At 51.6% G+C, this 22,309-nt stretch overlaps 1 protein-coding gene across 6 annotated transcripts in view; it reads left to right on the top strand.

Annotated features, from left to right (window-relative positions):
- Nucleotides 1-22,251, top strand: part of DLGAP4 (DLG associated protein 4) — a 174,969-nt gene extending 152,718 nt beyond the window's left edge. For 4 of the 6 annotated variants that reach the window (XM_065850140.2, XM_065850142.2, XM_065850145.2 and 1 more), the window contains 6 exons: nt 12,859-13,220; nt 14,331-14,422; nt 14,853-15,262; nt 16,894-16,985; nt 19,572-19,724; nt 20,473-22,251. In XM_065850140.2, coding sequence (XP_065706212.1) covers nt 12,859-13,220; nt 14,331-14,422; nt 14,853-15,262; nt 16,894-16,985; nt 19,572-19,724; nt 20,473-20,688 — 1,325 coding nt within the window. In that variant the 3' untranslated portion in view covers nt 20,689-22,251. Of the gene's footprint in view, nt 1-12,201; nt 12,493-12,858; nt 13,221-14,330; nt 14,423-14,852; nt 15,263-16,893; nt 16,986-19,571; nt 19,725-20,472 lie in introns of those variants that run through there. The other 2 variants (XM_065850143.2, XM_071815689.1) reach the window with 2 other exon arrangements.
- Nucleotides 22,252-22,309: the final 58 nt, after the last annotated feature.

Here is a 22,309-nt window from a genome sequence, read left to right as displayed (position 1 = left end):
TATTTTATGCAGTGCATAATTAGCTGGTGGAGCTTACTTCTGCAGGATATTCTAGAAACTGCTAGCTTGGAGAAAAACTAATAAGACCTGCCAAATTAAGCTAGCATTCCTAAATACTTTGAAGATTAATGCTAATACCCTCAGTGCACTTAGAAGTGGATATAGTAGTGCATAAATGGCGGATTCTCAGTCATTCCTTACATTAGTGTCTCCTCTAAGCCCTGGCCTGTGCCGCTGGCGCTTTGCAGTGCAGCAGCAGGCTCGTGTCCCCGGTGGGAAGGGAGAGGACAGCCTGCAACCCAGCGGCACTGGCTGCTTCAAGTTTGGTTTGCATTTATGCCCTAAATTCACGTGTGTGCTGCTAAACTTGCAGAAAGAGTGGCATTAAAACAGGGAGAGGAGGACGGAGACCCATCTCTGTTGTGTGACAGTAATACTGTGGCAGCCAGTTCAGAGCAGTGCTCCCCTCAGTGCCTCTCTCCAAGTTGTCCACGGTCTTGGATGTCCTGTACATTCCTTGTTCTTCACAAGGCCTTTCCAATACGGACCCTCAGGGATGTGGAGCCAGAACTGGTCTGAACTAAGAGCTTCAGTGTGCTCAGCAGTGACAGACTCCCCAGCTCCTTAGTGAAGAAATCATTTTTTGAGACTGACACAGTATCTATTTAAAAGCAAGGAGGAATGGGGCCTGCAAGAAGTGATATTTGGGGAAAAATACTCTCTGGAATGTAAATCTCTGGGTATATTCAGTTGCTTTTTCTCTCTGCTGTCCAGCTGGCAGATCAGGCTTGTCTCTCTCGTCTCCTGGCTGGTGGTGTTGGAGCCACCCTGAGCGCTGTGCTTGTGCTGCTGCACTGACAACCAGCGCACGGCCACAGTCCAGCAGACAATCCCGGTGCTGGGGCTGTTGCTGCCAGCTGAGCTTTATTTGCCACATCTGGAGAGCCTGCTGCAGGCATGGATCACAGCGTTGGGGATGTAAAGTGGATGATGATTTAGTCCATTAGCAAAAAGGGTTGTTGCTCTCCTGTTGTGGCAGCACCTTTCAGCGCAGCTTATCTCCCTGTCTGAGCAGCTTTTGGCTGATGCGTGGTCCATAAGCGGTGGTCCGTATACTGAAGTGGTTCTGGTGTCTTGTCAGCCCTGTGAGCCGTGCCTGCTGAGCTGCAGACCCGCTCTGCTGCCCTGGCTGGGCTGGGTGAGGTGCCGTGTGCTCCAGTCTGTCAAGTCGCACTTCTTCTTATCAGATGCAAGGTCTGGCACTGCTTGCAGGGAAGTCCATGTGGCCTGTCCCAGTGGCAGGGTCTGATGGAAATGTCTGTCTAGAAATCCTCTGCCTCTGTGGTGTGGATGGCTCAGAGCTCAGCTGCTTCCTGATGACCCTCTGAAGAGAAGCTGCTGTGTGGCCTGGGTGCGTAGGCTCGGTGTCAGCAGCGCTTCCCTGCCTTCCCACGGTTGGGAAAAGCAGCAGCGTAGCTTCCCTGTGGGTGTTGCTGTGTGCGCAGAAAGGCCCCGGGGACCCTTGCTGGGCCAGTGCAGCCAGGGGCTCCAGCCGCCTGACCCAGGGGGTCAGAGCCAGCGTGGTGCGGTGTGAGTGAACGGACCCGGGGCAAGGAGGGGGCTCGGGGAGCTGACTGTGCATCCGTGAGGCAGACACGCTGCTGGGTGTGCAACGAGTCCTGCCAGCTCTGCTGCCAGCCTGGTACGTGGGCTCCTTGGCTCCATCCATACCCCCGCATGGGTTTGCTCACCTGCATCCCCTGGACAAAGGCAAACAGGAAGAAATGGAGTATCTGAGAGTGGTTTTAAAGCCAAACTGAACTCCTGTCGCTGGGAGCTTTCCACACTTGTAAGAACTTGCCATGGGGATGGGATTACGCTGGCACTTCTGATAGCCTCTGCTTGCCATTCCGTGCTGAAGGGCTGCTGCATGGCTGGGGATTTGGCTGGGGAATGGTTACGTGTGGTCATCAGAGGAGGCAGCTCTGTCTTCAGTCCTGCCTGTGTGGGCTCATGGAAGTGGACTGGGCTGGTTTGGTGGCTCTGCAGCCCTGGTTGTGCTGGTGCAGCTGTGTCAATGGGGCCTGTGGAAGGAATGGGTTGGTTTCTCTGCTGCTCAGGCTGTGTGAGGCCGGCTGGCAGAGCCGGTCTGCGCCTCAGAACCTGCCCCTGGGGAGACTACGGGAGCAGAGCCCGGAGCTTTGCATTTGGGTTCTCTTTAGCTGTGCTGCTTCACATGTCTTGGTGTATTAAGCATTAGCCCTCATTGGTGAGGCTGCTGGGGGGATAAGCACAACCTGATAAGCACGAAGGTTGAACTGGGGGACCATTCCCTTCATTTCATCCTCTTTGTGGAAAAATGTGTGCACCACCACTACATGGGCAGCAAGGGACCCTGTCCCTGGGGGTCGGGCACCCCCACCCTGTCAGTGCTGCAGTTCTGCTTCTCCTGCAACTGTTCTCTTCGTAGTAACTTCCTGAGGCAGGATGGCTGGGTTTGGAGATCTCTGTTCTTGTTAATGGATTGAATGATAGGCAGGGAGAGGAAGGGGATGTTCCCTTAAGCTACTGCCCTGTGCTAGCTGGGCTGGAGCCGTGCCCAAGTCCCACAGGACAGACGGACAGCTTGCTGGCTGTGCATCTGCGGAGCAGGATGGAGTTGCCTATCACTGTTCCAACTTGCTTCAAAACCTGTGCTGAAAGTCACTGTGGGGAGAAATTACATCTCCTCTAATACAGATAGAAGCCTCAGTAATAGCTGCTGCAGATGGGTTTGGGAGTGTCTGTGGCCGCGTTCTCTGTAGCATCTGTTGTGTTCTCGCTGTAACCCTGCTGGAGCTGTCTGTGCTGAAGGGGGAGATGACCAAATAGGTCAGAAGGCCAGCAGTGTGGGATACTGTATTTTTAACCCACAGCATTCTTGGGTGGTGTCATCTGATGCTTCGTGCCTCCTTTAAATTTGTGACCTTCTACAAGTGGCTTTTTTTAAAGAAAAGGCAAGCTACCCTGCCATCCCAGTGTGATAGTTTTCAGTGTGTAAGTGCTTTATTATTTCTCTGCTCAAACATGGCTGTGAATTCTAAATCAGAACATCTCCAGGAAACTCAAATCCAAAGTCCCTCATGTAAAGAGATCACAGCCCTCTTAGCCTTTCCTTCACTCGTTAAATGTTTCTGCTCCCCACAAAGTACAGGGACTAGTTCTCCAGCCAGAAGTGGCTGTTAAATCTGCTGTGATCCCGAGTGCCTGTGCTGCCCCCCTTGCCTGCCCCGTGCAGTCCCTGGGCACCCAGCACAGTGATGGTGCTGTAACTAACGCCGCAGTTCACCCTAAAGGCATCTCAGTCATGGGTGACCAGAGAGCACACATGGTTGTACAGAGTGCCTTGTGGTGTATTTTTGGATGAAAGCTGTACTGTTAGTCTGAAAGCACACAACTGATATTCAGGGAGATCCCTTTGCTTCTCTGTTTGCATTGGGGCTGCTCTTTTACTGTAACATTTGAGGCTTCAGCTTGCGGTCCTTTTCCTGCAGATATGCCCAGTTCATTTGTTTTCATAATATGCAAGAACTTAACTGTACTTGGCAGTAGTTGAGCAAGTGCAGGGCAGTCCCTTATTTCTTAATAGGTGATGAATAGTGTCCTGCCAGCATAGCTGTAGAGACCTGAAAGAGTGCTGTGACCAAGCTGGGTACTGAACCTGAATGGGAGCAACAGGTGACAAATCGTTAGCAGCTCTGTGCTTGCTTGACCAGCTCTTGCAAGTGGTTTCCCAGCTGGGAGGCAAATTTTCACAGGGCTGTGTTTAATACTGTAGCCCTTGCAAACATGGAAGTGCTTGCTGCTTGGTAGTGAGGAGGAGGCAGCTGTGTTAGCTCCTCTGGCTGGATTGTAGTGGGGCTTTAGGGAAGCAGGTGTTTCTCTGGAAGCCAAGAAGTGATTTTTGTTCTTTCTGCAAGGAAATGCCGGGTAGCTGAAGTGTAGTCTATAGACCTGGTACAGGCTGCACCAACAGGGATCTGGAGCGTGGGTCAAGCAGGGGTTGGATGGTGGGCTGTCCCAGGAGAAGCCAGTGTGGGAAGAATGGTACTTGTTAGTAAGGGCATCTGTGTGCGTATCTCACAGGTAAGTTGATGCTGTTCACTTCAAGTGGAAATAGCTGCTTCCCACAGCTGTGTGGCTCAGGAAAAGTGACCTGGGTACAACTCCAGGTGAGGTCAGGTTGCCTCCCATAGCTGCTGATAGAAAAACAGCTGCAACTTGGTGGGATCTCAGGCTATGACCCCAAGCTGCTTCAATGGGAGAGCTGAACCTGCTGGCCCTCACCTTTCCTCGGTCTGTGCTGCAGACCCCCTGGCCTCAGCACGGCCGCTCTGCGCTCCCTCGTGTTGCTGTGATGTTCTTGCTTCTGGTTGGAGTCCGCCAAGCTGGTGTGAAGGGGTGCCCCATTGCCTCTGGAGGGGGATGGTGGCAGAGAGCCCAAGGCCTTGTTCTCTGCCCTGGAAACAAGCGTTTGTCTTCAGACAGTTGTGTGTGGAAGCAGCGGCAGCCCGTGGGCAGTGGTGTGGCAGTGGCCCCTCGTCCCAGCTGTCAGTCCAGCCGTGCCCAAGCAGGCTGCAGGGCTTGCTGCTCTGCCTGCTGGGCTGTGGTGGGGCGGAAAGCTGAGGATGAGTAGGGCAATACCAAGGGATATGTAAGGTCAGATTTCTCCACTGACCTCCTACAGAAGTACTTCAGGTGATGTGGATGTCTGGAGAAGGAGCTGGCCTGTTGTGTGGCTGGGTTTGAGCAGGGCTACAATACTGGGGTCATGGTGCTTTTCCCTCGACGCTGGTGCCTGGGAGGAGCACCAAGAGTGTGTTCTGTCTGATGTACTGGCACAGCCTGGCTTGTGCATTGGCTCTGTGGTTACAAGGAAACAGCAGGTACAGTGATTATAAGGAAGCATCTGGGATCATAAACAAAGCCAAGGGCTGTGGGGAGCTGGTGAAGTGTTAACCATCGTCACAGAATGTCAGGGATTGGAAGGGACCTGGAAAAATCCAGTCCAGTCCTCCTGCTGGAGGAACACCCAGCTGAGGTTACACAGGAAGGTGTCCAGGCGGGTTTGAATGTCTGCAGAGAAGGAGACTCCACAGCCTCCCTGGGCAGCCTGGGCCAGGCTCTGACACCCTCACCATCAAGAAGTTTCTTCTCAAATATAAGTGGAACCTCCTGTGTTCCAGTTTGCACCCATTGCCCCTTGTCCTGTCACTGGTTGTCACCCAGAAGAGCCTGGCTCCATCCTCCTGACACTGCTCCTTTCCACATTGATCCCCAGGAATGAGTCCCCCCTCAGTCTCCTCTTCTCCAGCTCCAGAGCCCCAGCTCCCTCAGCCTTTCCTCACACGGGAGATGCTCCACTCCCTTCAGCATCTTGGTGGCTGCGCTGGACTCTCTCCAGCAGTTCCCTGTCCTTCTGGAACTGAGGGGCCACAACTGCACACAATATTCCAGGTGTGGTCTCCCCAGGGCAGAGCAGAGGGGCAGGAGAACCTCTCTGACCTACTGACCACCCCCTTCTAACCCACCCCAGGTACCATTGGCCTTCCTGGCCACAAGGGCCCAGTGCTGGCTCATGGTCACCCTGCTGTCCCCAGGACCCCCAGGTCCCTTTCCCCTATGCTACTCTCTAATAGGTCATTCCCCAACTTACACTGGAACCTGGGGTTGTTCCTGCCCAAATTCAAGACTCTACACTCACCCTTGTTCTATTTCATTAAACTTTTCCCTGCCCAGCTCCCCAGCCTGTCCAGGTCTCTGGATGGCAGCACAGCTTCCAGTGTCACCACTGCTCCCAGCTTGGTGTCAGCAGCAAACTTGCTGACAGTCACTCTAGTCCCTCATCCAAATCATTGATGAATATATTGAATAATACAGCTCCAGTACTGACTCCTGAGGCACCGCACTGGATCCAGGCCTCAACTGGACTCTGCCCATTGACCACAACTCTCTGGCTTCTTCCCTTCAGCCAGTTCCCAGTCCACCTCACTACCCGCTCATCCGGACCACACTCCTCAGTTCAGCTGTGAGGATGCTGTGCAGACTGTGTCAAATGCCTCACTCAAGTCAAGGTAGATCACGTCCACTGCTCTGCCATCATCCATCCGTCTTGTTATGTCCTCATAAAAGTCAATGAGGTTGGTCAAGCATGACTTACCCTTGGTGAAGCTGTGTTGACTGCCCCTTATCCCTGATATTCCTTGAGATGGCACCAAGGAGAAGTCATTTCATCAGTTTCCCAGGGATGGAGGTGAGGCTGACCAGTCTATAATTACCCGAGTCCTCCTTCTTGCCCTTTTTGAAGACTGCAGTGACATTTGCTTTCCTCCAGTCCTCAGGCACCTCTCCCATTTCCCAAGACTTGGCAAAGATGATGGAGAGTGGTCCAGCACTGACCTCAGCCAGCTCCCTCAGCACCCGCGGGTGCATCCCATCCGGACCCATTGCCTCACTGCTCCCTAACCCAGTCCTCATCAACCCAGGCAAACTCCTCCATTGTCCTGCCTTCCTCTGGGGCCTCAGCAGCACGGGGCTCCTCAGGACAGTCACGGCAGAGCAGACAGAGACAAAGAAGCATTCAGTAACTCTGCCTTCTCTGTGTTTTCTGTCACCAGGGCACCCACCCCATTCATCAGTGGGCCTGCATTGCCTCTGGTGTTGGTTTTATCTGCCATGTATTTGAAGAAGCTCTTCCTGTTGTCCTTGACCCCTCTGGCCAGGTTTAATGCTAAGGAGGCCTTAGCTTTCCTAGTTGTCTCCCTACACCCTCTGACAACAGCCTGATGTTCTCCCCAGGTGGCCAGTCCCTCCTTCCATGATTTATAAACTCTCCTCTTCCACTTGAGCTTACCCAGCAGTTCCCTGTTAAACCATGCAGGTCTCCTGGCTCCCTTGACTTCCTACGTGTCGGGATGCTCTGATCTTGTGTCCGGTAGAAGCAGTCCCTGAACACCGACCAACTATCCTGGGCCCCTTTACCTTCAAGCAGCCTTACCCATGGGATTTCCCTCAGCAATTGCTTGGAAAGGCTGAAGTTTGCCCTGCTGAAATCCAAGGTTGTGATTCTGCTTGCTGTTTTGTTCGAGCCACGTGGAATCCTGAACTCCACCATCTCATGGTCACTGCAACCCAGGCAGCCCTCAACCTTTACCGCTTCAACCAGACCCTCCTTGTTAGTGAGGATGAGATCCAGCAGCTCCTCTCCTAGTCGGCTCCTCCATCCTTTGCATCAGAAAGTTATCGTCAATAACGTCCAGGAACCTCCTGGACTGTGGCTGGCCGGCTGAATGGGCCTTCCAGCAAACATCAGGGGAGCTAAAATCCCCCACCACAACCAGGGCCTGAGACTGTGAGGCTGCTCTCAGCTGTCTGTAGAGGCCTCATCACCTTCCTCACCCTGGTCTGGTGGCCTATAACAGACACCCACAACAGTATCACCCCTGCCAGCCTGCCCCTTAACTTTCACCCACAGACTCTCAACTCGCTCCTCATCCCTGCCTGGACAATACTCAATACATGGTAGTTGCTCTCTCGCATAAAGAGCAACTCCACCACCCTGCCTGGCTGGGCTGTCTTTCCTGACAAGGACATAACCATCCATGACCACATTCCTGTCATGTGAGCTGTCCCACCATGTCTCTGTAATTGTCACCAGGTTTATCTCCTGCCCGAATGCAGGTTTCTAACTCCTCCTGTGTATTCCCCGCACTGTGCATTGGTGTGCAGGCATTTCGGGGAGTAGGTATTCATAGCATTTCCACGATCTCTTTAAACGAATGCAGTCACATTTGCTTTCGAGGAGTGTGGTTTTGTTTAACCAGTGTTTGACTTTTAAAGCTGCTCTAGCACTCTGAAGACAGTCATTCTTTGAAGGCGGTGTCTTCACGTGGATTCCCTATTTTGTCTAGATGAAAGAATCTTCCTGTTGACTAATAAAGTTTGGGTAGGTTTCTCATCTGTGCCTGGAGCTGATAGAGGCATCTTGACCTTGAATCTGCAGAATACCCAAACAGCTTCTGTACAACACAAATATGGGTTTGAGGAGGCCTGTGTGCTGTGGCCATGGCTGTAAATGCTAGAAACATCTTGTTTTAGCAGAAAATAAGGTCTGAAGCAATTGCTGTGAACCGTGAAGTCAATAAAGATGTGTATTGTCTTCAGTAGCACTTGTAACTGGGGACCATTTTTACTTGGACTCTCTGCAAATAAAACATCCTTCAGCTCATTATGGTTTCAACCCTGAAGTGTTCTTTGAGCTGATGAAAATCAGAGGTCAGGCTGCTTGGAATGCAGTGGCTCCAGTTCCCTTTGCTATAGAAAACTGCCTCTAAATGCAGCTCCTTCCACATGCGAGACCCTGTGGCAAGCACAAGCCCAAAGGCATGTGACTGAAATCTCTGAGGGGATAATGCAACTGATGGTGGTTCTCATTTGCTGCAAGGTTATTGGGTTGTTTCATTTAAAAGACAAATGAGCTTGTCTAGTAGTGGGAGAGATTATTTCAGAGCCTGTTGCTTTATGCATGAGGAAATGAGGTCATTTCTTCAGGTCTTCCCATGGAGAAAGGGGGGTGTGTGGAGCAGAAAGCGATAGCAGTCGGAGCTCTGCTGATACGTGTGAAGGCAGTGGAACTCGTCTCCACAACTGACTGCGCCGTGGAGCCTCTGAGATTGTTTAACAACAGTGAGGGTGGCTTGAGTGGGTCCTTGGAGTCACTGGAATGATTAGAACTATCACCAGGCTGCACTGAATCAGCAATAGCAAGAAAATAACTGGGCACTTCATTCTAGATGCACACTTGAGGGCAATTATGATATTCAAATTTAAAACCAAATACCTTTCTGTGATCTTGGCTGTGGTGCTGGGCAGATAAGCGTAGCCTGATGGCATTTGAACAGGAGCCTCTTAAGGCAGTGCTGGATTTAACGTGCTGTTCTGGCTCCTTCATGTAGTCTTTCCAAAGCAACCCCCTGTCCTGTGGCAGGAGAGGCGCAGGATCCCAGGATCGCAGTGCCCGGCTGCTTGGGGTCAGAACACAGTGCCTGGGGCTGCGAGTGGGTATTGCACAAGCTCCCGAGAGCAGCAGGTAATGTCATGTGGAAGATACTCACTTGGAAACATGCTGTTTCTAAAAATAATTAGGCAAGGGAGACTATAAACAGACATCCCCCCCAAAAAAAAATCAATCATCCACAGTGCAGTTGTGAATTCTAGCAGCTTGCTGAAATAAGCCTTAGAAGATCCCGTGAGCAGGAAGAGTTTAGAGCTGCAAAGCTGGAAACTTAAGCAAAACTTCCACATTTTCTTGTTTTTCTACACCTTTCTGGGGCGTGGCTGATGTTCACAAGCAAACTTAGCAGAATGAATATGTGTACCTGCTCCAGTGCCCACACGGATTGTAATCCAATGTAATAGCACAAGTTGATTTTTGAAATACAATAGGTTATGACCTGCAGCAGCTCAGGAGCAGGTTCGCACCCTGCTGAGCTGTAGCCTTTTGTTAGAGGGTAACTCGGCAACCGGAACGTTCGGAGCTGGTGGGGTTGACCTCGGAGCCACAAGGACGTGCTGCCTGCGTGGTCGGTCCAGTGGCATCTTTCCTGCAGAAATACTGAGGTGCTCTTGGCTTCCTCAGTGTCTTGTCTCTTCCCACTGGTGCAAAAACCCCACTGAAGCTTAGTCCAGAGTTGTGTTGAGGGAGAAGGCCAGATTGTTCTAGATGGGCTTACTCTGATTTTTGCTTTTGAAACCTGTTTTAGGTAAGGTGTGATTGGTTTCTGGGTTTGCCACAGTCATAAATCCCTATTTTATGGTTGCAGAAGGCGTCAGTGGGGTTTCTTTGTAACTGAACTAATCAAAGCATCCTCAGTTCTTCAAGGCTCCTAGTCTTTTTTGTTTCTTTCATTTACAGTGTTTCTTAAAGCCATAAACTTGTTTTTATAGCTCACATAGTCAACTCTTTGACCACATGTATATCAAGAGGGGCATTTTTTGTTGGTACTGTGTGATTCTTCATAGCAAAATCTGTGATGCTCTTCAGCTGAGCCAGATAGCATGAAGGGATCCCCAGAAACAAGACAAGGGGACGCTGCAGTTTCCCCCTGTATATAAAGCAGCACAAACAGCATTCATAGTGTCTGTTGGTAGGTGGAAGGATTAATTTGGATCTAGCTTATTGGCACCACTGATCTTCCCCAGGAAACTGCTGCCTTCCTGTGCTGATGTGCTGCCCTCCCTTTGTTTTGCCTGGTTGCAACGTTCAATGTCAGATAGCAATTGATTTACTTTCCCCAATTACATTACAGCCCTGTGGGTGTAAACAGCAGCTGGGAAACCTGAGCTGTGTTTGTGGTAAACACGCCGGTAGAACCACCGCTGGGACGAGGTCACAGAGGCTCGGTGCCGGTGACGGGGACCCGGGCAGTGCCCGTTCTGGGCCCCCTCCCTGGGGAAGGACAGAGCCCGCGTGCAGGGAGGAGAGACGGTGTTTACTTGGGGAGACATACGGAGAGGTTTTCTCCACTGCCAGTTTGGGTGGCTCTTGCTTGTCCCAGGTTAACAGCTGCAGTCCCCCTGGTACGGTAATGGGAGGCAACGTGGGTGCCCTGTGTTTTGGGGGTGTAGCCACAGCTGATCAGAGGTACTTCTGTGGTTGCTTCTGTGCTGCTTGGTTGGGATGGGCCGTACAGGACCGGGCATAAGACTTGGCCTAGAAATTGCTGTAGCTGTTTAAGGTGTTGGTGTCTGGTCAGACAGCCCTGGCAGAGCGGCTGTGGACACCCCTCATCTGTGGGGTGCGGGTGGTTCCCCCTCTGCCTGCCAGCTCCTCCAGCCCCCAGTGCCTGCGCGGCTTCGCTGGGGGCAGCGATGGGGCTGGGGGCTGCTCTGTGCTCCCTGGCGCACGGCTGGGGTTGAACGTTCCCTCGTCCCGAGCGGGTGTCCTGCCCGGGGCGGTGTTGTGGCAGATGGCTGTTTCAGCACGTGCCCCCGAGGCCGTTCAGCTGCACAGCCTGTGAGTTCTGTGCCGGGGCAGAGCGCTCGTGGCCATGCTGGTGTGAGGAATGCTCGACCGGTGTGGCAGCTGTAAGGGCAGAGCAGGCAAACATCTGTAACAAGGCAAGTTTTAAGGAGGGTTTTGGGGATGTCCAGCAGAGAACATGGGGAAAGAGAGGGAGTGATTGCGCAGGGACTGTTCTGTTAGCACCTCTGTGCCTCGGGCTGTGCCGGCAGCTTGTGCATCTGCACCGTGAACCAGGTCCTGTGAAGCAGCGCCCGTGGGCAATGGTCGAGCTCTGTGATGCTGTTCAACCTGCGCTTGCAGGAGCAGTGCCATCTGATCTGGTACCTCTGAAACGGGCATCCCAGTGGTGAGCTTGGCTTGCTTGGAGATGCTAACTGCTTCTGAGCTGGTGCTGTGTGAGCATCTGTAGCAGGTCCTGCGCTGCCCTGGGTGTAGGGGCTTCCACTCTGCGTGGGAGGTGACACCAGTGCCCTTGTAGTCATCCATCGGCGAGGAGCTTGCGGTGCAGTTGCACGCTGTTTACATGATTGAATAAGTATTGGCTAAAGCATGTGTGTAGCTGTTTTGGTGTGTAAAAACTTGACAAGGTGAAGCACTTGCATCTGGCCTTTTAGGAAATGATTGTAGGTGTGTTTTAAAGTTCACAGTGAGTTCCTCTCCTGGCTGAGGATACGGCAGCTGAGGGCTCAGGCTGCCCTGAGTGGTTTACAGGACATGTCAATTTTAGGGGGAGCGACCAAAGGTGGGACAAGAAAGGGGTTTTGGTGACTTGGGGAGGAATAGGAGTGGGGAAATAGAGGGGTAAGGCCATAAAAGGGGCGAGTTGTGTGTGGGTAGCTGGCTGGTCAGTGTGTTGTCTGGCCGTGCCCTGCCCAGCACAGTCTGTCCTGTCTCACAGCAGCTGCGGTGGGACCTCGGCCTCGGGTTTGTGTGTCTGGGGCCAGGAGCTGGGCAGGCTGGGTGCCCCAGGACAGCGGTGCAGGGTCCACCTTCTGCGTGTATTTTCACTAATGGACTTTCCATCCTATCAAGCCAGAGGCAGGAGCAGGATGAGGCCATTGCTGCTGTGTGGGCGCTCTTCTGTGATCTGTGTTGCCAGCGACATGCAGATCCATACCTGTAGTGGGCACGTGTGCTCTGTGTGCCTGCTGCAAGCATCTCCAGCCCTGCTGCTGGTCCGTTTGGGGACGTGGAGCAGCAGTGGCAGTCTCGCCACTCTTGGGCTGTTGCATCCAGATAATGTATTTTCCTCTCATGCATAGGTTTTTAAAGGAACTTCACAAATGTTCCTCCCTGCCATCAGCATCTAACAAACTTTATGGCTTCTTTCCATTTTTATAGGAAAAAACACCACTCTGGTCCAGACACTGAAACTTGTCAACTGACGGGACAAAGAGCTGAGACACTTGACTGTACTAGGACAATAAAACGTAGGGTTTAGCCAAAGAAAATTTCCCCAACGTAGAAGCCTACACCTGCAAAACCCTGTAGCATTCTTGGGAGGCTTTTCTGTACCTCTTCTCCATTTCCAGCCTTTCACACATCATGGTATTCCTTTTGACTTCTTTTGCAAGCTAGCTCTGGCTCTGCCTTCCGCTTCCCCGTGTGCTTTGGTTTGGGTTACCAGTGTGAGCTGCTGGCTGTGGGCTGTTTCTGCACTTCTGCCTCCAGCTTCTGCTTGGAGGCTTCTCTTGGATGTTGTGACTGACCTGCTTTTTCTTTCTCTTTTACTGTATCTCTCTCTCTCCCCAATCTGTCTTCTGCATTCTCCATTCTTCACACCTCCGTTACTGCAGGTTCATCATGCCTAGTGGCATATAAAAAGACTCCACCTCCTGTCCCGCCTCGGACCACATCAAAGCCGTTCATCTCTGTCACTGTGCAGAGCAGCACTGAATCCGCGCAGGACACCTACCTGGACAGCCAGGACCACAAGAGCGAGGTGACCAGCCAGTCGGGACTCAGCAATTCCTCAGACAGCTTGGACAGCACCAGGACGCCCAGCGTGACGAGGGGCAGTGTCGTGACTGCAGCGGGAGAGACCCCGGAGTTACCCCAGAAAAATGCAACTTTGAAAAGTGACAAAGGGACTCTGACTAGTGAAGAGCCTAAAGTGGAGAACATCCCCAAAAGAAAGCTGTCGTCTATAGGAATACAAGTATGGAATACTTTGTTCTCCTTTGTTGTAAGGAATGGCCTTAACCCATATATTTAGCACGTGCATTTTGTGTGACTGGGTGTGCATCTGAACTCACTTAGAATAGCAAGAGAAACCCCCTGCTTGTCAAACTAACTTCCGGTGTTCCCAGGGTTGAATACAGTAGAAGCTTTCCATAACAGACCATAAAGGACTAAGTTTTTAATACAAAATTAAAACGTTTCATAAAGCAGAGGGACCGTGTTAACTGTGTGAGTCCATCTGAAGAGGCCTTTTGCTGCTGGGGTGCCCGTGCTGAGCCTCTCTACCGTGTATTACTGCAGTGCATTCCCTGCCCACCACTGTTCCAGAGACAACTCTTTCCTGGGTGCCCGTGCAGCCTGGGCCGCTGCAGCGCGACGCTCCCAGGGCTACCGCAGCAGGGAGCAGCTCCTTGCTGTCCACTCCTGCCTGCAGGCTGCTGCTTCCCTTGCTGGAAGTGTTCAACTCTGGAAATTGATGGAAATGAGCTGTTGATTATATAGTCAAATGAGAACCAATTGGTAGTGTAAATCCATGCTTTATTCAGCGAAATTTAAGTCATCTGCAGTTGTATACTCTGCTTGTAGGCACATTTCCAACATACAGATGGCTGAGTGCTGGGCTAGAGGAGCAAAACGCGTGACAAAAGGGCAGCAAGGCAAGATGAGTTGCCTTTTCTGTGCTGGTTCCCAAGCCACCTGCCCAGCACCTGGATTTCTTTCCTAAAACCTTCTAACCCTCTTATCCAGAGCTATGGGGGGTGTCAGTCCCTGGGCAAGAGGCAGCCGGGCTTCACTGTCAGTTTTAATCAGGTCACTGCCCTCTCTCAGATCTCTTGGTCTGTGCCCATGTCCGGTGCCGCCCGTGCAGCGGCTCCCTCGGGGTCACGCAGCCCTTCCCGTTGTCACAGCCAGGCGGGCAGCGGTGGGCGGCAGAGCAGATCCCTGCGGGACGTGGTCCTGGGACCTGCTCCCGTTGGCGTGCGGTGTCAGCGTGCTGTGTGTGTGCAGCGCTCCTGGTCTACTGACGTGAATTCAAGCAGCAAGTTCTTGTGTCTGTTTTTGTCTGGTTTTGTTTTTGTTTGATAAGGTTGACTGCCTCCAGCCAGTGGCAAAAGAGGAGCCTCCTCCACCAGCCACCAAATTCCAGTCCATCGGGGTACAGGTAGAGGACGAGTGGCGGTAGGTGAATGACGCAAGCTTTTGCGGTTTCCTTTCCTTTAAATTGCACTTCCCCCACTTTTGCTTAGACCTTCTCCCCTTCTTTGTTCCGAGTGCTGTTGAATGGGGGCCCATGGAGAGTTCTCTCTCTGCAGCACACACCTGCTGCAAAAAGCACTTGTTCTGTAAACAGCCAAATCAATGGGAGTGGGAAATTTAAAAAAAGGTACAAGATGTCATTGTAGATGTGCGTCAGTCCTCTCTTCTGAATGGTGTATCGCAGTAAGCAGGCAATAATTCTGTGTGTGTGGTGGGTGTTTGTGTGAGGAGGGGCAGGGCGGGCAGGGTGAGGCTCAGCCGCAGGCGTAACAAACAAATGCGTTTCACTGGCAGCGTGCGAGGCCGGCCAGGGTGAGTTCTGCTATTGAGTGTTTGCTTTTGATCTCTCCAGAAACAGCCACTCTCGCAGCATGTCCTCCAAACAGGACACAGACTCTGACACACAGGAACATAATAACTCTAGCTGTAAATCATCTGAGAGAAGCCTCGCTGAGTGCCCCCAACACAACAACTCTGTTGGTGTTGATGCCACTACCAGGCAACCAGCCAAGCCCTCACAGATTAAGAGAAACCTCTCCTATGGAGAAAACAACGACCCAGCCCTGGAGCCTTCCTCTCTCCCTCCTCCTGACCCCTGGCTTGAGACGTCCTCCACCTCGCCATCAGAACCCGCGCAGCCAGGAGCCTGCCGGCGGGACGGGTACTGGTTCCTGAAGCTGCTGCAGGCGGAGACGGAGCGGTTAGAAGGCTGGTGCCGTCAGATGGACCAGGAGACCAAAGAGAACAATCTCTCTGAAGAAGGTAGATGTTGTCAGCCTCTGGGTGCGAGACTGGAGCGGCCTAACAGCTCCTCCTTTCAGAAAGAGTTGTAACTGAGTGCTGGATCAGCTCTGTGCAGTGAGATCACTGACAGCCCGCAGAGTAAGGGTGAACGTGGAGATGAGTATGGGACAAGGAACAAGTTTTTGTTTTCTTTGTAAAGGATAAGGTAACCTTCTCTAGCACGTGGGGTAAGAAACAATGCTGTGATGCAGCACAGAAGGCTTTCAGGGGATGGTGCAGCTTCTGACCGTTCAAAACCGCTAAAAGATTAAAATGATCGCTTTCAGGGAGGCTGTGGGATGTTCCTCCCTGCCTAATCCGTTGTACTCAGGTGGGCAGGGGAACGTTTGATTGGCAGTGGGGCCGAATGAACATGACTTCTGAGCTTGTTCGATCTGTTGAATTGGTGGACTTGTTTTCACAGCAAAGAGGTTTCTTCATATGGGAAAGCTTCACTGAATTTGTGCTAAATACACCAAAAGCACAGGGAACACAAAGCCACTTGATTTTATTGGGTTTATTCCCAGTTGGCCTTGTTTCATTATTTTCAAACGAGTTGGCAAAACCTGTGCTTCTTGCAGTGAAAATGATGCCTGTGGCGCATACATAGTGCCACAAGTGGGTGACTGGGCTGCAGAGGGCAGGATCTCTGAGTCTGGTTCATTTCTATTGTTTTGATACCTGAGGAAGGTGAAATAATGGTGAGGTTCGGTTACAGCTCATTGTCAGTGCTGGGGTGTGGGGCGCTGATCTCCAGTCCTGTTGCACTACTTTGCTGCGCTGGCTGCCGAGTGGGACGGGCAGCACCAGGGCTCTCCCTGCCGCGGGACAGACTCGTTTTGCCCATGGCAAGAGTGCTCTGGCAAGAAAAGACACCAAGACCAGTGTAGCGTTATGTCGGGGACCTCTCACAGCAATCTCCTGATAGATTCTGTAACAGGGAACTTGGTGGGTACAGAGACAGCCCAGCTTACCCTTGTCCCACCAAGGTCTAGAACCGTTCAGATGATTCACTGGGAGCAGCCGCACACCAGGGAGGAGGAGAATCCATTCATCCCTGCTCATGGTGCGGTTGCACTGGGGGTCTCAACCCTGCCTTTGGAAAAGCCCATACAGTGGTTTTCCGCTAATGAGCAGAGCAACGTTGCCATACTCAGACACCTCTTGGAAAGCCCACCAAGAGCAGCACGAAGTCCTGGGTACTAAAAGCCGTAGCCTGCCAGTATTTGGATCCCTTGTGGTAAGCGGAGGTTGGAGACTGTTCTCCAGCCCCTTGTCACCTTCACCTCATGCATGAGTGGAGGGGCAGGTTGTGATCTGCTCACTGAGATGATGCTGGTGGGTTGTCTGAGGGGCTGACAGCACTTTCTGCAGACTCTGGTGTGACGTTCTCAGTCTGGCCTGCTTTTGACCTGCTCTAGAGGGAGCAAAAACAGATGGCGAAGACAGATTATAGTTTCAATACATCTTTCCCTGAGAGCAGTTACTTCCTTGAGGATCTCTGAAACTCATAATGCATCGAGAGTGGTTTTTTGCTCCAAAAACACTGAAGTTCATTGTTGCATTTAATTGTCTGTTCAACTGAGGTCTGTCTTTTTTCTCCCCTGTAGTCTTAGGAAAAGTCCTGAGTGCAGTGGGCAGTGCACAATTACTAATGTCACAAAAGTTCCAGCAATTCCATGGCCTCTGTGAACAAAATTTGGTGAGTCTGGGTCTATTTCTCCTGGTTTTTGGAAGGTGGATGTATGTGTTTCAACAGCACTGCGAGAACATGATGGGGTATTAATGGGCTGCTGTCGCTGTGAAAGCAAAGCCAATGCAGTGTAGGCTCCAGGCTGAGCACCAGCTGTGGCGGATGGATGCTGATGTAAAACTGCAGCTATCACCTCAACAGGCAGATCGGGGGCTGTGCTGTGCTCAAGGATCAATGTTTGCAATTCCTTTTGCTGCTCACTTGAGCACAGGGGAATTTTCTTGACCTGCTGGTCAGGGCATGCTGAATACGCAGGAGTGTCTCTCTGGGTCTGAATTGTCAACCGGCCATACTGTGTGTCACAGAATCACAGAACTGACTGGGTTGGAAAAGCCCTCAGAGATGATCCAGTCCAACCCTTGGTCCAACTCCAGTCCATTGACCAGATCACGGCACTAAGCGCCATGTCCAATCTCAGTTTACAAACCTCCAGGGCCGGTGAGTCCAGCACCTCCCTGGGCAGCCATTCCAATGCTGACCACTCTCTCTGCACAGAATTGCTTTCTAATCTCCAGCCTCAATTTCCCCTGGCAGAGTTGAAGCCCCTGCCCCCTTGTCCTATTGCTGAGTGCCTGGGAGAAGAGCCCAATCCCCCCTGGCTAGAACTGCCCTTCAGGTCGTTCTAGAGAGTGCTGAGCTCACCTCTAAGCCTCCTCTGCTCCAGACTGAACAAGCCCAGCTCCCCCAGCCTCTCCCCATAGGGCTTGTGTTCAAGTCCCTTCCCCAGTCTTGTTGCTCTTCTCTGGACCCGCTCCAGCACTTCAATCTCTTTCCTGAGCTGAGGGGCCCAGAACTGAACACAACACTCCAGGTGTGGCCTCCCCAGTGCAGAGCACAGGGGAAGGATCACTGCCCTTGTCCTGCTGACCACGCTGGTTTGGATACAGGACAGGATCCCATTGGCCTTCTTGGCCACCTGGGCACACTGTTGGCTCATGTTGAGCCTCCTGTCCGTTAGTCCCCAGGTCCCTTTCTGCCCGACTGCTCTCCAGCCACTCTGTGCCAGCCTGGAGCACTGCAGGGGGTTGTTGTGGCCAAAGTGCAGCACCCGGCACTTGACCTTGGTGAACTTCAGCCCACTGGAATCGGCCCATTTTTCCAGTCTATCCAGATCCCTCTGCAGAGCCCTCCTGCCTTCCAGCAGCTCCACGTTCCCTCCCGACTTGATGTCATCAGCAAATTTGCTGCTGATGGTCTCAATCCCCTCATCTAAATCATCAATCAAGTTGTTGAACAGGACTGGACCCAACACTGACCCCTGGGGACACCCCTAGTGAGTGGTCAGCTGGATGCAGCCCCATTCACCAGCGCTCTGTGGGCCTGGCCCTGCAGCCAGTTCTGAACCCAGCAGAGAGTGCATTTGTCCAAGCCATGGGCTCCCAGCTTTTGTCCTGCAAACTACCTCTTTCCTGTTGCTTCTAAATGGCTTTTAAGGTGAACCACCAAGGTTTTGCCAAATTGGGGGAAATGTTTGAAAAGTCTGTTGTTCTTCTCCAAACACACTTGCTTTGCATGTAGATTATGTGGATGGTAAAACTGTTGTGACAGGATTGTCCCCCATTGGTCACAAAGCCCTGAGTCTGATCTCTGCAGAGGCAGTGCGAGGGTCGCCCTTGCTGAGAGCTGAACGGGGCCAACACGGGGATGGGTGGGAGTCTGTGTTTTGTTTTTCCCTCAGGCTTTATCATGGTGTGAGTTTTGCAAACTTCCTCAGAGGTGGAGTCCCCTTTACTTGAGAAGAACAAAGCTTGGAGAAACTCAGGGGTGGCGGAGGAGGGTGTGCAGGGTGTGCAGTGCCAAGCGCGGCTGGGGGTGTCAGCCCCCTCTGAGCGCCGTGCTCTGCCTCTCCGTGCTAGGGTGCTCAGACCTGATCCCAAGCTTTGCTGAGGCAGTCCAGACCTGTGATGGCAGTTCAGATACCTCAGAGCTGGGAAAATTCTGTTCTTTGGAGAAACGTAAGCCATGTAAAATTTTTCAAGCTAGCCTGGGAAATACTGATGCTTTCAGATTGTTTGGGGAGGATGTCACAAAGTAATTTTGGTTTTGAAAGCTGTATCGGCTTCTTTGGCTTGCTGTACACGGGCATGCCAGGTATCGGTGTGGTGCTTTGCATCATGTTGTGTCCATTTCCATTATTACCCACTCTGAAATCAGGATCTCCAGCTCTGAATCACCTGCTGGGATCTTCAATGGAAGGTACCGCTGTGGGACGGGTGTTCGCCGGCGAAGCTTTGGGGAGAAAGGGAGCTATTGCTTCTGCTACAGAGAGTGTCTGTTACAGGATTCTTCTTCAGGCTGCTACAGGAGAAATGCAGTCAGGATCTCTGCTTCACAATCTTTGCAGAAATGGTTTTGACTATAAACGACAGCATTTTATCTGCATTAGGGCTGGTGACTTCTGTGGGTTCTTGGTGTTTCGGTTGTTGGGCAGGTAGACTCAGAAGGGTGAACACGGAAGCTGTGCAGACTGCTCTGCCTGTCAGGAGGAGATATTCTATTCCTTCTGAAAGGTTTTCTTTATGCTTTCCATTCTAGAACCCCAATGCCAACCCCAGACCCACAGCCCAGGACCTCGCTGGGTTTTGGGATCTCCTGCAGTTGTCCATTGAAGACATCAGCATGAAGTTTGATGAGCTGTACCACCTGAAAGCCAATAGCTGGCAGTTGGCAGAGACACCGGAGAGAAAGGTGAGCGTGGGGCAGTGGAGAGTGGCCAGAGCCCCTCACAGACATTTTGGGTAGCTGAGGTCTATTTCTGTCTGCAAACAGAAGATCTTTAGGGCTTTTACTGTCTTGCACTTGTGCAGTATAATCTCACCACCTTTCAATGCGCCAAGACCATTCTTCATGAGTGATAGTGGGAACAATTTTGTACAAGGGGAAAGAGTGTTACGATGGAGAGAGACCACAGCAGAGCGGTGGGTGCTGAAGGCGGCGATACAGAGGCCTCTAGTGTTACAAGCACTGTAGGCTTTAACTGTTCCTGGTGTCTGAGTAGTACAAAAAATACCTACCGGAATATCTTGCAAATACAGGCCAGGCTGTGTCCCCGGGCCTGGCTGGACGTGAGGGCAGGAAGGACAGGACTGTGACTCTGAGTGGCATTTTAAAATGTTGCAGTTCTAGATCAAGTTCAGTCTTGGTGCTGCCTGTGCTGTGCTCTGACCTATGGCTGCGCCAGACCTGGTCTGCAGACTCTAGTCCACTGCACAGAAAGCCTCTGCACCATGATGTGCAAAATGACCCGTTTCTAGAAATCGGGAAAGCTGGTTTTAATGAGGGTCTTGCTCAAGAACTGCTCCCGCTTCTTCCACCTGACACTTGATCTCGTTGCCTAGTCCCTCACGTCGTGAGGGTGCCCACCATACGAGGAAGATAACTTCTGTATGTGCATTTTTATTTTATGTTTGGGTTTTTCCTTACTGTCTCCCTAAAGGAAGAGAAGAAACCACCCCCTCCAGTGCCAAAGAAGCCAGCCAAGTCCAAATCCCAACTGAACCGGGACAAAGCCTCTGATTCAGACAAGCAGCGCCAGGAAGCTCGCAAGCGCCTCATGGCAGCCAAGCGCGCCGCCTCCGTCCGGCAGAACTCGGCCACGGAGAGCGCGGACAGCATCGAGATCTACGTGCCCGAGGCACAGACCCGCCTTTGAGCAAAGGGGCAGACGAAGGAACCGTGTGCTTTTTATAAGTCATTAAAAAGGAAAAAAAAAGGTTCTCTTAAACTAGTGTGATTTATTAAGTCTAGAGACAATGAGCCATCCTTGAAAAGGGCTCCTGAGTTGGCTTTTTTTCTCTCAGCTTTAAGTAATGAAGATTTTAAAAAAAAAAAAAACAAACAAAAAAAGAAAAAAAACACCCCTCGTTTTCTCACTGGCTGTGGTGTCGCTGATGGACTGAACAGACTCTCCTGGGAACTCCAGCCCCTCGACCTGGAACTTCAGTCTTTTTACTTGTTCTATCTAATGAGAATTATTAGCTTGTTTACAAGAAGAGGACAAGAAAACATGAAGCCTCGAGCACTCGCCATGCTGTGTTCTTCCTCTTCCTCACTTCTGTTCTTCCTCCTCATCCTTTATTTTTTTCTCCCTTCTGCTCCCTTTATACCCCACCTTCTGCATGGCTTTATTTACCGTGTTAGGAATAACCTCTCTTCCACAGAGCTCCTGAAGAGAACACCCACTCAGTGTGTACTACTGTTGCACTCTGCTAGCAAGCAGCCTTTCTTGGGTTTTTATTTGTTCTCCTTTGGATGGGGATGCTGGGGTGGGGGGAGCTGGGTGGGCAGGGACGGGGCGCAGCGGGTTTGTATTCCTCTGATGTACTGAAGCGAGAGGGTGACGGGGTCTGTGGAATGTAACGCAGAGTTGTTGAAACGCAGCCCAGAAGCAAACGTGCAATAATCTGGCAAAGGGGGAAGGGCCGGGGCTGGGCTGGCGGCTCCCGCGGGCAGCGCCCTCCTCGGGGCCACACGGCAGCCGTGGGCACCATCCACACATTCTTCACTTTGGTTTTTCTCCTCTTCCCTTTACCAAATTAATTTCCTTGAATTGCTTGTTGAGAAAGAAGCTGCTACACTGAGGGACCTGTTTCAAAGTGGGCTGGGGAGAGTGTCATGGTGTTCTGGGGTGGGAGCACTGGGTTTTGTACAAAGCGGAAGGCACAGGTAGCTGGTGGTAGGCTGCCTGCCTGTATGTATGTGTACATATGCACATATACACTTAGTAGTACCTGTACATTTAATTCATACACACGTATACATGCCCATACACACAGTGCAGATGGTGTACTAAAAGCACCTTGGTGAGAATGGGCATATGTATAGCATATATTTTTACATGTACTATATCTAGATGTGTGTAAAAGTGTGTGTAAAAATATATACCCTGTGTGTAATCAGATGACTATTTTTTTCCTTATCTCCCTGCTCTCTGGGTAGAGGAAGGATTGCTAAATATTTTTTAGCCCATTTTTCCCTTTGTAGGTCTCCTTTTCAGTCTGGCTTCTTGCAGCCGGAGCTGCCACCACTCAGTTCTTTGCCACCCCCTTAAAATAAGCATTTGGCCCCGTGCTGGGCAGTTTTTTTTCTTCACGTGATGGAACGAGGTGGGAGGCTGTGCGCTGCTTTCATGGGATGGGGGTAGAAGCCCAAAGAAGTTTCAGCGAGGGTGTTGGTGATCCAGAAGGCAAAAAATAAATAAAAGTGAAACCCTGAATGATGTCTGAGTGACCATTCTCTGCTGTCCAGTGTTGTCTGAGATTGCCGCCCCAACT

Source organism: Patagioenas fasciata, chromosome 16, assembly GCF_037038585.1.
Source record: "Patagioenas fasciata isolate bPatFas1 chromosome 16, bPatFas1.hap1, whole genome shotgun sequence".
In the NCBI taxonomy this organism is placed as follows: Eukaryota; Metazoa; Chordata; class Aves; order Columbiformes; family Columbidae; genus Patagioenas; species Patagioenas fasciata.
This window is presented reverse-complemented; position numbering and strand designations above follow the sequence as displayed.